This window comes from Vanacampus margaritifer, chromosome 12, assembly GCF_051991255.1.
Source record: "Vanacampus margaritifer isolate UIUO_Vmar chromosome 12, RoL_Vmar_1.0, whole genome shotgun sequence".
NCBI classification, from domain to species: domain Eukaryota; kingdom Metazoa; phylum Chordata; class Actinopteri; order Syngnathiformes; family Syngnathidae; genus Vanacampus; species Vanacampus margaritifer.
In genome coordinates, this window is record NC_135443.1 from 2,949,671 (window position 1) to 2,963,763 (window position 14,093).

A 14,093-nucleotide genomic window follows, 5' to 3' on the forward strand; every position below is an offset into this window, starting at 1 on the left:
GCCGTGGCTTGTGTGCGTGCACCTGCTGAGCACATTTAGGAGGAACATTTTGATGGTGACACAGAGATGAGCTTTTGGCAGCGTATTCATTCCAACAGTGTTTTTTTTTTATCTTTTTTTTTTTTTTTTTTGCTTGGTCTTGTTTGGAGTCACAGAGCGGGAGATGAAGTAGGCCACGGCGATGTTAGCGACCCATCGCCAGACTGATGAATTATGTTTTTTGAATTTTAAAAAAACAGTCTAAGGGCTTAATGGCCACCTAATGGTCATTTTACAATGGGATGAAGGGAGGATGATAATGCGCAAAGACATCAAAAGTCAGGCACGCGCACACACTCACTCGATTAACATAGGCTCAATGCACCGTCAATGACCTTTGTGAATTACAGGCCAGTTTAAATGTGCAGTTGAGAGGATTAAATGAGTAAAATGCAGGGCCACTTAAGGCCCAACTGAGATCCAGTCCTCTAACCCAGTGGTCCCCAACCTTTTCTGTACCACGGACCGGTTTAATGTCTGACAATATTTTCACGGCCCAATCTAAAGGTTTCGCTGATAAAAACAAAATAAAAAGGACAAGAAAAAAACGGTGGTATTTTCTCTATAATAATAATGAACGTAAATCTACTGTGTAATCATGTGCAACTTTATTAACAGTGTCCGTAACGTCGCACCAACAACAGAACATCACATGAGCAACATCGTTTCTGCCCCAAAACAATGCAACACACTCTGGTCGCGATGGTAGCGTTTAAACATACCTTCAAAATAAGACACAACACAAAAACAAAGTGCATGAAAATACTCGCTAATCACAGCAGCAGTGAATTCAGTGGGAGCCCTGAGCTTGTTTTGCTGCAACGAGACGGTCCCATCTTGGGGTTATGGGAGACAATGATACCCGAAGTGTGCTACTTAGGTCCAGTCTGCTCCGTAATTTGGTTTTGGTTGCCGTCGCTGCAGAAAACCCAGCTTCACACAGATACGATGTCGGAAATGGCAACAGGGTTTTCAGTGCTGTTGTGGCGATCTCGGGGTATTCTGCCATGACTTTCATCCAGAACAACGGCAGAGTTGATGTCTCAAGCAAGTCAAGCGAGACGGATGTAACAGACAGAATCCGGCCACTTTTCAAAATAAAACATCATTTTCGAAAAAAAAATTAAAATAATGCAATTTTTTTTCCTGTTGGTACCAAATGACCCACGGCCCGGTACTCGGTGGTTGGGGACCACTGCTCTAACCCACCTCGTTCCCTCTTCCTTCTCAGCTGTTTACCTCTGCAAAAGAACAATGCAAAACAAAGCACGTCTGGAGCTTGCAGACTACGAGGCGGTAAGTGAAAGAGCATTTAGCATTCGCGCCACTTTCCGGCTTTCTCTCTCACACTGATAGCGAAGCATGTTTGTTTTTCTTATGTGTGTGTGTGTGTGTGAGCAGGCATCATTAGCATCGCTATCCAGCCGTGCACTGTACAACACGCCATGTGCAGCAAACATAATCAGTCCAATTACCTCAAAACCTTTTTTTTTTTTTTTGCCTGTTTGTTTGTTTTACTTGCAGGAGAGCTTAGCGAGGCTACAGCGAGCTTTCGCCAGGAAATGGGAGTTCATTTTTATGCAAGCAGAAGCACAAGCAAAGTAGGTTTAGATACAGTTTTACATAGTTGAGTTTCAACCAAGTGCTACAATTCAGTTCATCTTAGCGCAGTACGATTCAAAACTTCAGGTGGTTGTATCCTGCCCTTCACTTCCATTGCTGTGAAAATAATATCGCAGCAATGCCACACAAAGAAAATGAAGGCCATATTGTAAACTTAAGGACAACTTCAAGAGCACTGAGGCCCGGTCCAGACGGAAGCAAAGCTGGCAGCTTTGTTCCTCAAACCAATCTCGTTCGTACACAGAGAAGCGTTTAACGGCTGTAATGTATATGCCGAGTCTGGGGTGGCGCTGTAGCGCAGCCGCAGGGAGTTAACGGAAAGCGTAGAAGAAGAACAGAACAAACATGACTTTGCGTGGATCAAAACAACAGGGAAAAAAGACAAACGCGGGAGAAGTGACAATGGCGGGTGGTTCAAGTACAACGCCGCTTGTTGAACGTGGGAAGAAAGAAGCAAAATATTTTGCTGCAAAAGCATAAGCGAGCTAAGGAGGCCAAGCAAAAACGACTGCAACACGGCTAGCCGCCATTGTTGTTGACAGACTGACGGTTCTGCTGTGGGGAGACTCAGGTTCTTTAGGACAATCAAGTTGAAAAACATTTATGAACTTACATTTAATAATAATAATAGATTTTATTTGTAACGCACTTTACATTTATAAAATAAATCTGAAAGTGTACAGCACAGGCAACAATAAAAGCAATAAAATGTAATAAAATGCAATCAAATTTTACTGAAGTATTTGCATTACTTAGTAATTATTTTAAAAGCATTTTTGCATGGATGCTGCATTTGAATTATTCTTTTAAAATCTCACGTGCCCCCATATAATTATAATTTTGCATTTCCTGACTATAACAATACACGTCATATCTCCCTAGCAATTTATTGAAACAAGACAAAATGCTTTTTCTGAATACATTAAAAAAATAATATCGACAACGTTTAGGTTAGCATGTTGGCTTAGCCCTTGGCATGCGTTCTAGTTCCTCATGAAGACAATATTTCAAGCTTGTCTCTTTCTGTACTGTATCGCTGAAATACAGAAAAAAAAACAGAAGCCTTCCAAAATGTCACATGTGGCTCATATGTGGCCGTTTACAGCTTTTGCATCGTACCCCAATGAACTGAACTATAGCGCTTGGTGGAATTTGGGCTTTGAGCTCCTCATTAGCACATGTTCAATTGTCCTGTGTCACATCTGTGCCGTCCTAAGCCACGCAGATAAAGTGTCTTCCTTGTCCTCCCTCAGAGTGGATAAGAAAAGGGACAAAATCGAGAGGAAAATTATCGACAGTCAGGAAAGAGCGTTCTGGGACGTGCACAGACCAGTGGTGAGTGCAAAAAAGAACCTCCACTTGTACATTGCTTTACTATCCCAAATGTTTTCTATTGAGATATTTCACGGGCATCACGGGATGAATTGAGTTCGCGAGTCAGCGCCATTTTGTCAGCGCAAATGTGATTTTGTTATTGACAACGTCATCCTCAGCTTCTTCTAACATACCTTGTGTAAAGACGACGTAAGGGGAAGGTTTAGATCAATTGGTGTGGCACATGTTGAAACTCTGTTTGCTTAATGGAATTGATTGGATTACAAACATTTGACCGACAAATGTTTGGTCCGGATTCCATGACGACATTCACGTATGCTATGCTAGGTAGGACGGCTCGATCCCAAAACACTGACGTCTTCTGCTCAACTACTGTACGGTCAAACGATGGTGTACTTTCTGCTTTTATTTGGTTGCTGTGTGCATTTAATGAAATCATTTGTGAATTAGAGGCGAAGAATCTCGGGTTATTTATATGTTAGGCTACGTGTACTTCTCGTGAGTTTCAGAGTTTTTTCTCTCGCAAAGTTTTTTTCTTGGAGTATTGCCCCCGCTCTCTAAAAAAAAATATATATTTATACTTGGCCCTAATATGTAAACTTCCATAGCAACACGCGCTCTCCTCAGCTTTTGCGTCGTCTCACTGGCCCGCTAATGTTTGCTTCGGTGACGTCATAAGAATACAATCTATAGATGGGTAATATCTGGTACCTGCATGTGGCATATGAATAGTGCGAAGGGGCATGTTATCCCCCCGTACACGCACAAAATACCAAGTCCATATGTGCCACAACACATCAGCGTCACCGTTGCTCTTTAACCACATGCTCGCTTAGCATTAGCCTTTTACTCCCCCCTCCCGAGGTTAAAGACTTTCCGCCGCTGCCGTCCTCAAATAGCATCAAGCCTCTTGCTTAATTGGCAAATAACACTTTCAATTTATGCATCCTCGGGGCAATATAATCAATATTAATTCAGATTTCACGCCGACGTGGTCACACGGAGCGGCTCCACGCTGTTGTTCCTGAAGAGATCCGAGCTACTTACTCAATCAGACAGACGTTGCCATCTTTAAGTCCCCTCCAGGTTCTCTTGCTTTGCCGGAGAGAAGAATTGGCACATTCAATGTTTAATTAGCCAACGTCAGATATATTGTCCTGGAGACGTCTCGGAAGCCCTCCACGTCGCCGCTAATTTGACAAACAGAGAATGTGGATGGTTGCCCTTTTGAATCGGGCTGAGACGGAATCAAAAGAGATGCTGAAAATAATGAAACCTTTCATTAATTCCCTTTCTTCTCTATTCTTTTTTTTTCCCAGCCTGGATGTGTGAATACGACAGAGGTTGACATTAAGAAGTCCTCCAGAATGAAAAACCCACACAAAACCCGAAAGGTGCGCAGTCGATTGGCTTGCTTTTTCGAAGATAACGTGCTTCAGCGTACCGATTTATGTCCCGTTTATCTTGTCCCAGTCCGTGTACGGGCTGCAGAACGACATCCGCGCGCACAGCCCCACCCACACTCCGGCGCCGGAGGCCAAGCAGCCCACAGAAGAGGAGCTGCAGGAGCAGGTGAACCGACGTCACGCTCAGCCCGCTGCCAACCCATGCCGGCTAACGATTGCCCGCTTTGCTTTCAGATCACATTTTGGCAATTGCAGTTAGACCGGCATCGACTGAAAATGTCGAAAGTGGCGGAGAGGTGAGGCAACTTCGTTCAGTTCGGCCGTCGATGTGTTTAGTGAGGCTTCAAACCAGCTGACGTGTTGCGGAATGATGAGCCCGCCCCTTGTGACCTTGAGGAGCGATCCGCCCGAGGACGTGGCATCATTAGAGAGTCCGGTCGTCTCCTCGCTGAATGGAGACGATTGGTCAGCTTGTGTGACCTTGTACATGCTTGCAAACGGTCAAATCCCTTTTTTTTGTCAAACTCTACCTTGGATTTCCATGAGTAGTAATAATTCGGCTCCCTGGCAACGTGACGTGCGTAATGTCATATGATCCGTTGTCTTATCTTGACTCTGATTGAGTTTTCAGGATTTTTACCTCATGGACACTCATTGGAGAGTATGGCAGGCGATTAGAGGAAAAAAAAAAATCATGATTATTTCAATTGATTACTGAAATCATTATGAATAAAAACTGATCTATATTTTTAACTCTTTTTTTTTTTTTAAGCAGAGATGCAAGTAAACATTTGTAGATTATATTTTTTTGCGCCGATTCCGAATCTGCTTGCGTTTTTTCCTCCAGCTCATCATGGTTTCATAATAACAGAATATCAATAGTATTTAATATATTTATTTAGTAGGGTGTCAGGTGATTCATTTTTTATTTTTTTTTCCTGGAGAGCTCAGTATTGTTCATTCGGTAATTTTACCGATTTGACATGTCATCATCATTGCTCTCCCCCCTTTTTTTTTTTTTTTTTTGTATGTGGGTGATTATGTGTATGTGCGTGCGTGCGTGTATTCATTAGTTCACCTAAAACCTATTTTAAAAATCCCATACCGTTCACCTAAACCGAACAGTCAGGAGACCCGAGGAAGGACCAAAGAAAAGAAAGGAAAGTGAAATCCAGCACCGACCAGACATCACCCACCAGGCCACCAACCAGAGTCCTTCACCATTAAAATTAAATTTGATTAAAAATTTTTAGCGTAATTAATCGCATGACTTCAATAGTTAACTCACGATTATATCTGTTCTAAATGTACAATAAAATAATTTTTTTCTAAGTCCCTCTACTCTTGTTAACATAAAACCTGAGATTCAAACCCCGAACTTCCAAACGTCGAGGCAACTGCACTAACCACGATCCCGCCGAGCTGCACTAACCAAAGCAAAAAAGATGACGTGCAGGCAGTAGTTAGTTACACATTTGAAAGAAAAAAAAAAGTTACACATTGTATCTTGTGTGTCTCCCCAATAGTTTGCTGGGCTACACGGAGCAGTACATCGAATACGACCCCTTTCTCACGCCCCCGGATCCATCCAACCCCTGGATCTCAGATGACACCACGGTGTGGGAGCTGGAAGCAAGGTGGGCACAGAAAGGAAAGACGGTCGTGACTATCTCTGTCCACGTGAAAATATTTGTCTGATTCATGTCAGTGCAACAGGTAGCGCTTTGACCTCTGAACTTCCACCCCCGTTGCGATATCTCTTCACGTGAGCAAATTAGGGCACCGACTGCGACCAATCATGCAAATAGAAGGGTCGGCTTCAGGAGCCTGCGATGATCGATGTCGGAGGACATACGCCCATTGAACGCGATTATTAGCACACATAATCGGCACAAGGGTTTGAAAGTAACATTGCAGGATGTTATTGATTGATGTTCTCTTGTGAGGAAGTGAGAGGTCAGTCCACAAAAAAATGATTATTCCGTCTTCTAGGGGAAAACACAGCACTTCCCAGTACAAGTGTTTACATTTGAGTAGTAGTACTTTTGATACAGGATACCCCCCCCCCCCCCAAAAAAAACAAAAAACAAACAATGTCAGATAAAGAAAGAGCTATTTATATCAATATAGCATTTTTCCTTTAAATTGTACAAAATGAATGGCAATTTTCTATTTTTCTCATTTCTAATTCCTGGCCATAAAATAGTGACAAAAAAAATGGCCGATGCTGGTACTGATACCTTGAAATAAGGCTGGGTATCGCCTTGATACCGATAACTGGTACTAATTTTGAGATATAGAATTTAATTTAACACAATGACAAAAAACAATTGTAAGCAAAGAACTTTCTTTCTGACGCACATGATAAGAAGGCAAATCTGCCGCACTATAGCGCCAACTACTGCCGAGGAGGACTTATTCAATGTCAGATTTTTTGGGGTGTGCGGATATTGGCAGCTGGTATAAGTACCCTCCATAAATACCCAATACCTTAGAATAAGGCCAATACTGGCCCGGTACTGATACCTGGTGGACATATTTTCATGTCTTTTAAGAATTTAGACATTCAATCCCAGATATGCATTTGTATATATTGTAAAAAAAAATAATAATAATTAAATCACATGGTAAGGCAAAGGAACATCTGAAAATGGCTGCTGTTTTCCATGCATTTCAATTGCCGTCAATTATATGTGGGTTTTTGCCATTCATATTTCACGCTATTCAGTTCGTAAAGTATGGAGGCGGTCGACTATAGAGTAAATACAAACGTTGCTTAAATAGACATATTGCGCCATCTTCTGATCAAATTGTTGATTGGTTATTGTTTTGTTTTTTTCCCCCCCAAACTTGAGCGCTGATCGGCCAAAAAAATGCTGATCGTGTCAAGCCTACTACAAAGTATAATCTCTCTCCCCAAAAATGTAATATTATTCAAAACTCATTTTACATTACTTATACAGTACATAATAATAAATGCACCAAAATTGCATGTGCAAATTTGAGGATAGTTTGCACGGTTAAAGATACCAAAATAATAAGTTGACTCTATGACGTGTGCACGCGTGTGTGTCCTCCCCGCATGCAGTAAGGAGCCCGGCCAGCAGAGGGTCAAGAGGTGGGCTTTCGGCATCAACGAGGTTCTCAAAGACCCCGTGGGGAGGGAACAGTTCCTCAAGTTCCTCGAGTCTGAGTTCAGCTCGGAGAATCTCAGGTGGGATATGCTTTAATATGCTTAGGTGGATTTTATGAAGCCAACAGCTAACAATCAGCACCCACGCACAGGAAGCGACAATATGTCGTCAAAGAGGCCTCTGACTGCTGCTCCGACTTTCATCTCGAGCTAAATGCGCCGCACCCTCCCTCACGTGGAGCTTTAAATGCCTCTCATCCTACTACAAATGTTCAACCTTGGTGGGGACAAGCCGCCAGTTCCTACAGAACAATTGGATTAATATGCCCGGGCACACGGAAGACACTGTGCAGGATTTAATTCACACGTTGTCCCTCCCCCACACACACAATCACAAATACAGTACACACATACCTCGATATCATATCGCAGGAATCCATCAGCCAAAATGGTAGAAGGAAGGAAAAAAAAAAAAAAGCAATGATGATGACATGTTGAATCGGTAAGACGACCAAAGGAACAATACTGAGCTCTTAAAAAAAAAAAAAAAAGGAATAAAAAATATATATTTCCTTGCTATTTATATAATTAATGGAACTCAAATTGACATCACAATGTAGTAGAAAAAATAAATAAAATATAAAACTGGTTCATTTTGGTCAGTTGGCAGGCTTTCTTTTCTTTAGGACTGCAACTAACAATTATTTCAGTAATTGATTAATCTGTCGATATTTTTTTTTTCGATAACTACATTTCCACCCTTTAAAAAAAAAAAAGATCATCAGTCCACTTTCATGAAGGACTACAGAAATATTTCCTGTTGAGGAGCTGAAATGAGGATTAGGAAAATTTTAAATTTTAAATAAAAAAATACATATATCAAAAATAATTAGAGTAATTTAATTTATTAGTTGTCGATTATATCGTTGCAACTAATTTATTTATTTATTTATTTTTAGATTTATTTTATCTGTTTACTTAGATTGATTTATTGCTTGTGTTCGTAAAAAAAAAAACATGGATCACAATCGCAATATTGAATTCAATTCGTTTTCAAAATTGTTCAGTCCTATTGAACAAATACACAATCATTAATTTCTAAATATGTCAACAAGCGTATGGACAGTGTGCCATACGGGAAAGTGTGTTTACAGAGGAAGACAGAGTGACAAAGCAAGGTTCGAATGGGCAGTATTGTTGTTAATAGGCACAACAGCAGCGACCGTACGTGCAGGTGGCTGAGAAAGAATCCTCCGCTAATTGCTTTATTCATGGCGGCATGAATATTGCACAAGTTTTAAAGATGCATGCAAACAGCCACTTATGAATAAAGCATGGGGCTGCCACCAGCCTTTCGCATTTACATCCGTTCAAATCCCTCCCTTATGGAGCGTTTTGCAGAAATGTACTATTAAAACTATTATCCTTCACTATTTACCTCAATTCAAAAACATGACTCTGTTATTCATCCAGAAACATAAAAAAAAATGCTTAGAATTTTCTACAGTAAGTAATTCATGAATTATAATCACAGCAGTGCCTTGATCAGACCATTTTTTTTGCGCTCACTAAGAGATAACGGCACTAAAATGGCGGCTGCAAACTTACCTCAGCTCAGTTGAAAACAAGCAGTTGCTCGCCAGATGGACAATTCTTCACAAATGAGGCTTCAAGCGGCTTTTGAAGCTCCCAATTGAAGTGCGTTGTCAAACCTAAACAAAACAAAGACAATTACACGTTTGCCTTAGGAAAGAAAGTCCAATAGCTTAATGCTAACACGCAATACAAAACGCCATAGACGGGCAAATGAATAGCATCGATGTTGCGGCATATAGTGCAGCAACACATGTTGAAATAAATATGAACCTTTCACTGCAGAAAATGGCAAAATGAGTCAAGTATCTGTATAAGGGACAAAATTAAAAATATCTGAAGCGTTAAAAAAAAACATGTGTCGGGCCTTAATATGTACTTGACTAAAAGTGTTTGTGTCCCTTTAAATGAATGATGTCTTATCCTTCCTAAATAATTCAAGTAGCTAGCGTTGTAGTGCTGCTGTCAACTTCTATATGGACTGTTGTCTAATTTACACGTGTCCCACATCTGGAAGGTTCTGGCTAGCGGTGCAGGAACTAAAGAAGCGCCCCATCCGAGAAGTCCCAACTCGGGTTCAGGAGATCTGGCAGGAGTTTTTGGCTCCGGGCGCACCCAGCGCCATCAACGTGGACTCCAAGAGCTATGACAAAACCACTCAGAATGTGAAAGACCCGGGACGCTACGCCTTTGAAGACGCACAAGTACGTGGCTCGGTACCGTAGCATGGTCCCATAACGTCGAGATGAATAATGGACTGGTCGCCAGAGGTCTTCATTCCTGCTTACGAATGAGTCACAGTTCTGTTGTGAAGCTGTTCAGCGTAAATAGCATGTGACACGCGCGTCTGATGTTTTTGTGCATTACTGTCATGCGCTACAGGAACACATCTACAAGCTGATGAAGAGTGATTCCTACAGCCGCTTCATTCGGTCCAATGCCTACCAGGAGTTGTTGCAGGCCAAGAAGAAGGTAAATAAATTCACATTTGAATTTAAAAACTATTAATTAATCAGCTAGTCAGTTTTATTGACAGATATGAGCTCTTTGGAAATTGGAAAAATCGGCCGATTTTCTGTTTTTGTTTTGTTTTACACATTAAAAAAAAGAAAAGATTATTCTGCCCTTGCTACATTCCAGCTGTAGCTAGAAAGATAGACAAAACACCAGTTGATGAATCTTGCAACTTTATTCACCGTGGAGATGACTCAAGGTGTAAAACTGCAACAACAAACATAAAAAAACACTTGCATGCTGTTGTGAAATAAAATACAATAAAAACGTTGTACCCCACTTGTTTGCTGTATGATAAACAATACACTGAGATAGCATGCTAACGTCCGCTAGCTAACGTGCTAACCGTTAGCTCGAGGCTAATCGTAAATGAACGTCTCTAGCATCTCTTCAATGCAAACGATTAACAACCCCTCTAATGTATAATGGCTCCACGTTTCACACAAAACATTTTCTATATACACACACACACGTCCATGTTGTGCTTGGCTCAAGACTTGAGGACACGGAGCTGCAATCTGTTTGTGTGACATCACGCAAAACAGGAAGTGCTTAACAACAATATCCTGTTTCGTTTTCACATTAAACGTAACTTTACTTTGCCAAATAAAACAGCTCTGTAACCATAGAAACAAAAATAAACCCAACATGGCTCTTCATGAGCCAGCACAATGATTTTTTTTTTAAATTATTATTATTGTATTTTCTTAGTGTCTACATTTGAATATGCTTGTTTTGGTGCGAGTACAACTTTTTGTAAATTGTAAAATTTTATTTTCAATGCCAAAGACTTAACCATAGTTGTGTTCTGGCTCCATGTGAGCTCATATGCACTAGAGCCCGGCCATATATAGTTCAGACGAAATAATCGGTCGATATTCGCTCTTCTTTTAAAAAAATTTAATAAAATAAAAAAAATAAAATAACAATAAGAATGATTTCTCTCCCTCTCTCTCTTTTTTTTTTTTAACACATAAATTATAACAAGACAATTAGTTTACGTTAAAAAAAATCCCCCTCGTCTAATATGGACAATTAATTGTCTATCAGAATTCTATTCTGCCAAATATTAGAATCGGCATCGGCCTAAACAGTCCAGATCAGTACTTTTCCAATTTAAACATTTAAGTTAAACACAACATAGATTTACAAACCTATTATGTTTTCCTCGTGGTCGAGCACTGGACTGGTCATTTAATTTCTCACGATATTGGTGCACATACGAGTTACAGTGCTTACGGCTGCATTTTCATTCTTCATCATTGTGGGATATGCTGAAAGCTGCCCTCCTGGTACGCACAGTCACGCTTTTTCAACATGTGTTAGCTCACACTTTAAACCCGCTTCTTCTAATCCCTCCACATAAAGCCAGTGTGGACGTGGAGGTGCTGTTGCTCGCACCTGCACAGGCGCAAGGTCAATGTACAATATTGGCCCAATATCAGATTTTTAAATAACGCGGGAATTTTTTGTCAACAACCACATATAAAGTCACTGATGTGTCTTTTTGTGAAATTCCAGCAAGAGAACGCTATCAAAAAGCATTTGCATGATTGCATTAACATTTGATTTCATGCCCATGAGAACAAGTTGTATGCATAAAAATGCTTAATATGTAGGATATGCGCTGAAAAATATCCATTGTGTGTTTTTGTTTGGTAGTTAGTGGCTCTTTAGGGAAACATACAATTTTTTTAAACCAATAAAAACAGTTCCCAGGTGTGGTAAAAGCAAAATACTATACCCCAAAGATCAACATTTACAACAAATTTATCACCCTAATTTTATGGCGTTGCTCTCCAGTGATGCCACATTATGAAAATTAGCCTAATTGTGATTTCGCAAATCATTTCCCCCCAATACGGGCATCTAACAAAATATCTATTTGTTTTAATTTCACATATTAAGGGTGGGCAGATATTCCAGAAACCAATTTCTTGTATATGAGCACTGAAAAAGTTGCTTTTCTATTAGTCGCCTTCATTATAAATTGCAAACACTTGCTTATGGTAGAAAGTCTCTCCAACACTTATTTTCAAGCAATAATATTGAAGTAGCCACAAACGCCACAAAGTAAAACAGAAACCACCACAAATGATCATTAATCATATAAGCAACTAAACAACATAACAGAATGTTAGCTCTGAAGTTTATGTGAGAAACCTTACAGACCAAGGGCACAGGACGAGCACTTTTATAGATGCTAACATGCTAATGTAACTTATTGAAGCGCCTTGCTTGGCGACAGTGGATGAAAAATGTGACTTACCTTGTGCTAATGACGCCAAAGGTCTTCTTGAGCTTGATGGAAGATCCTGTCGTCTAATTTGTTCACCCTTTAGCTGCACCTGCTAGCGCCAATCCTGCTAGCTTCCTGCTAATCCTGTTGGACTGATGCTCATGCTAGTGCTAGCTTGAGCCGTTTTTATTTTATTATTTATTTTTTTTATTCTTTTCTGTTCATTAAAAAATGAAATTCCCCTCTAGCCTGATGTCTTCTGGTGTTTATATAAAATTATTTTGTGTTATTTATATTGAAGTTATTTCATTTCTCCCCATGGACTAAATGGACTGTCAATCAGCCCCTTGTGTCCGAAGCCAGAGGGCAGCCATCTTGCGTTGCCACTTGTACTGACATGACAGCAAAAAAACAGCCTTGCTTTGCTTTGTCAGTCTGTTGCCAGAGTTGAAGAAGTAGCATTTGGTCATGGTTTGGCTCCCACTGCCTTCCGGAACAAAAACAAAAATCCTTTTAAGCACAACTGATCAGTGATCCCCTCCCCACTCGGTATCAGGAATAAACCTCACACAGGTTCATGGGGAGTTCAGTGTGAGCGGCGTGAAGAAGACATCCCCGTGTGAGCAGAAATTATTCTACATCTGTGCTGCATATAACAATGGCAGAGGTGCACTGGGAGGATACAAGCCGCTTATTAATAGACTTTTTTTTTTCCAGGTGCTTGATGACGGGGCGCTTCATCAGGCCTCCTGTCTAGCATGTAGGCCACGATGAAGAATAGCGTTGAATTGTGAGGCTGGCGTCATTCGATTAATCAGCCACAGCGTCTAATTAGTCTGAGACGCGTCTACCTGATATCCTGGCAAAGTGAATGTTGGCATTGAGGGTAGAAATGAGATGAACAACATACCATCTTGCTAACTAGGATGTGGATTTTGAGTAGAATAACAAACAGTTCTCGGGGGGGGGGGGGGGGGAAGTGTGTTCTTGCTTCAAGTGTATTGACGCCCCAGTTTTAATCAAAAATGACAATGTCAAATTTATAAGATTATTGGAACACACACTGTAGCAACACAGAAAGAGGGAATAGGCATAGCACTAGGCATATATGTATTATTTTAATCAAGAATCTTGATTTAAAATGTATATAATGAGCTATATTTGCGTAAGCTAATGCTACATTAACGCATTCTTTTCTTTTCCTCACAGAAAAGCAAGAACCTCTTCTGAAAGCTTTCCAGGTAAGGCCGATAGATAAACACACGATGACTGCTAATATGTTTAGCCATCCATTTTGTCTAGCACTTGGATCCTATTAGATGGTGCAGGTGTACCACCAACTAATGAAATACTGCAACGTGCCACCACAAGACGCAACACGGAATTCTGATTAATATTACGTTTGTGAATTCATGAATTACCTATTTACATTAATTTAGTTATTCGCTGTTATTGCTGGAGGTCAAAATGTGTTGCGATGAACCAGAACAACAAATAATTTATCGGAATCTACCATCTTTGTTGTTCTCATTCACCCCGAATGCTTTCAGGTTGGAATTGGGCCAATCCGAGTTGGAAAAATCCGACTTCCCACCTTCCTCGAATACAGCAGAGCCCTGAGCATTTGTGATGTCATTTTCAGTCGACAGCAAGTGGCAAGATGGCCGTCCGGTGGCTTTTGCTGCTTAACAGAGGTGGCGAATCCCAGTCC

General features: G+C 40.6%; 1 protein-coding gene and 1 long non-coding RNA gene across 3 annotated transcripts in view; one reads left to right on the top strand and one right to left on the bottom strand.

The window, feature by feature from the left end:
* LOC144061331 (uncharacterized) overlaps positions 1 to 12,569 on the bottom strand; it is a 58,794-nt gene extending 46,225 nt beyond the window's left edge. For both annotated transcript variants that reach the window (XR_013296162.1, XR_013296163.1), the window contains exons 1-2: positions 12,413 to 12,569; positions 9,145 to 9,248 (exon numbers count right to left, since the gene is read on the bottom strand). This is a non-coding gene — a long non-coding RNA (uncharacterized LOC144061331). The remainder of the gene's footprint in view (positions 1 to 9,144; positions 9,249 to 12,412) is intronic.
* Positions 1 to 14,093, top strand: part of rgs7a (regulator of G protein signaling 7a) — a 60,894-nt gene that overhangs the window by 45,294 nt on the left and 1,507 nt on the right. Inside the window, exons 7-17 of the mRNA XM_077581679.1 lie at positions 1,271 to 1,335; positions 1,564 to 1,640; positions 2,916 to 2,997; positions 4,317 to 4,391; positions 4,471 to 4,569; positions 4,638 to 4,699; positions 5,930 to 6,040; positions 7,492 to 7,617; positions 9,647 to 9,833; positions 10,012 to 10,101; positions 13,592 to 13,623. Coding sequence (XP_077437805.1) covers positions 1,271 to 1,335; positions 1,564 to 1,640; positions 2,916 to 2,997; positions 4,317 to 4,391; positions 4,471 to 4,569; positions 4,638 to 4,699; positions 5,930 to 6,040; positions 7,492 to 7,617; positions 9,647 to 9,833; positions 10,012 to 10,101; positions 13,592 to 13,612 — 995 coding nt within the window. The 3' untranslated portion in view covers positions 13,613 to 13,623. The remainder of the gene's footprint in view (positions 1 to 1,270; positions 1,336 to 1,563; positions 1,641 to 2,915; positions 2,998 to 4,316; positions 4,392 to 4,470; positions 4,570 to 4,637; positions 4,700 to 5,929; positions 6,041 to 7,491; positions 7,618 to 9,646; positions 9,834 to 10,011; positions 10,102 to 13,591; positions 13,624 to 14,093) is intronic.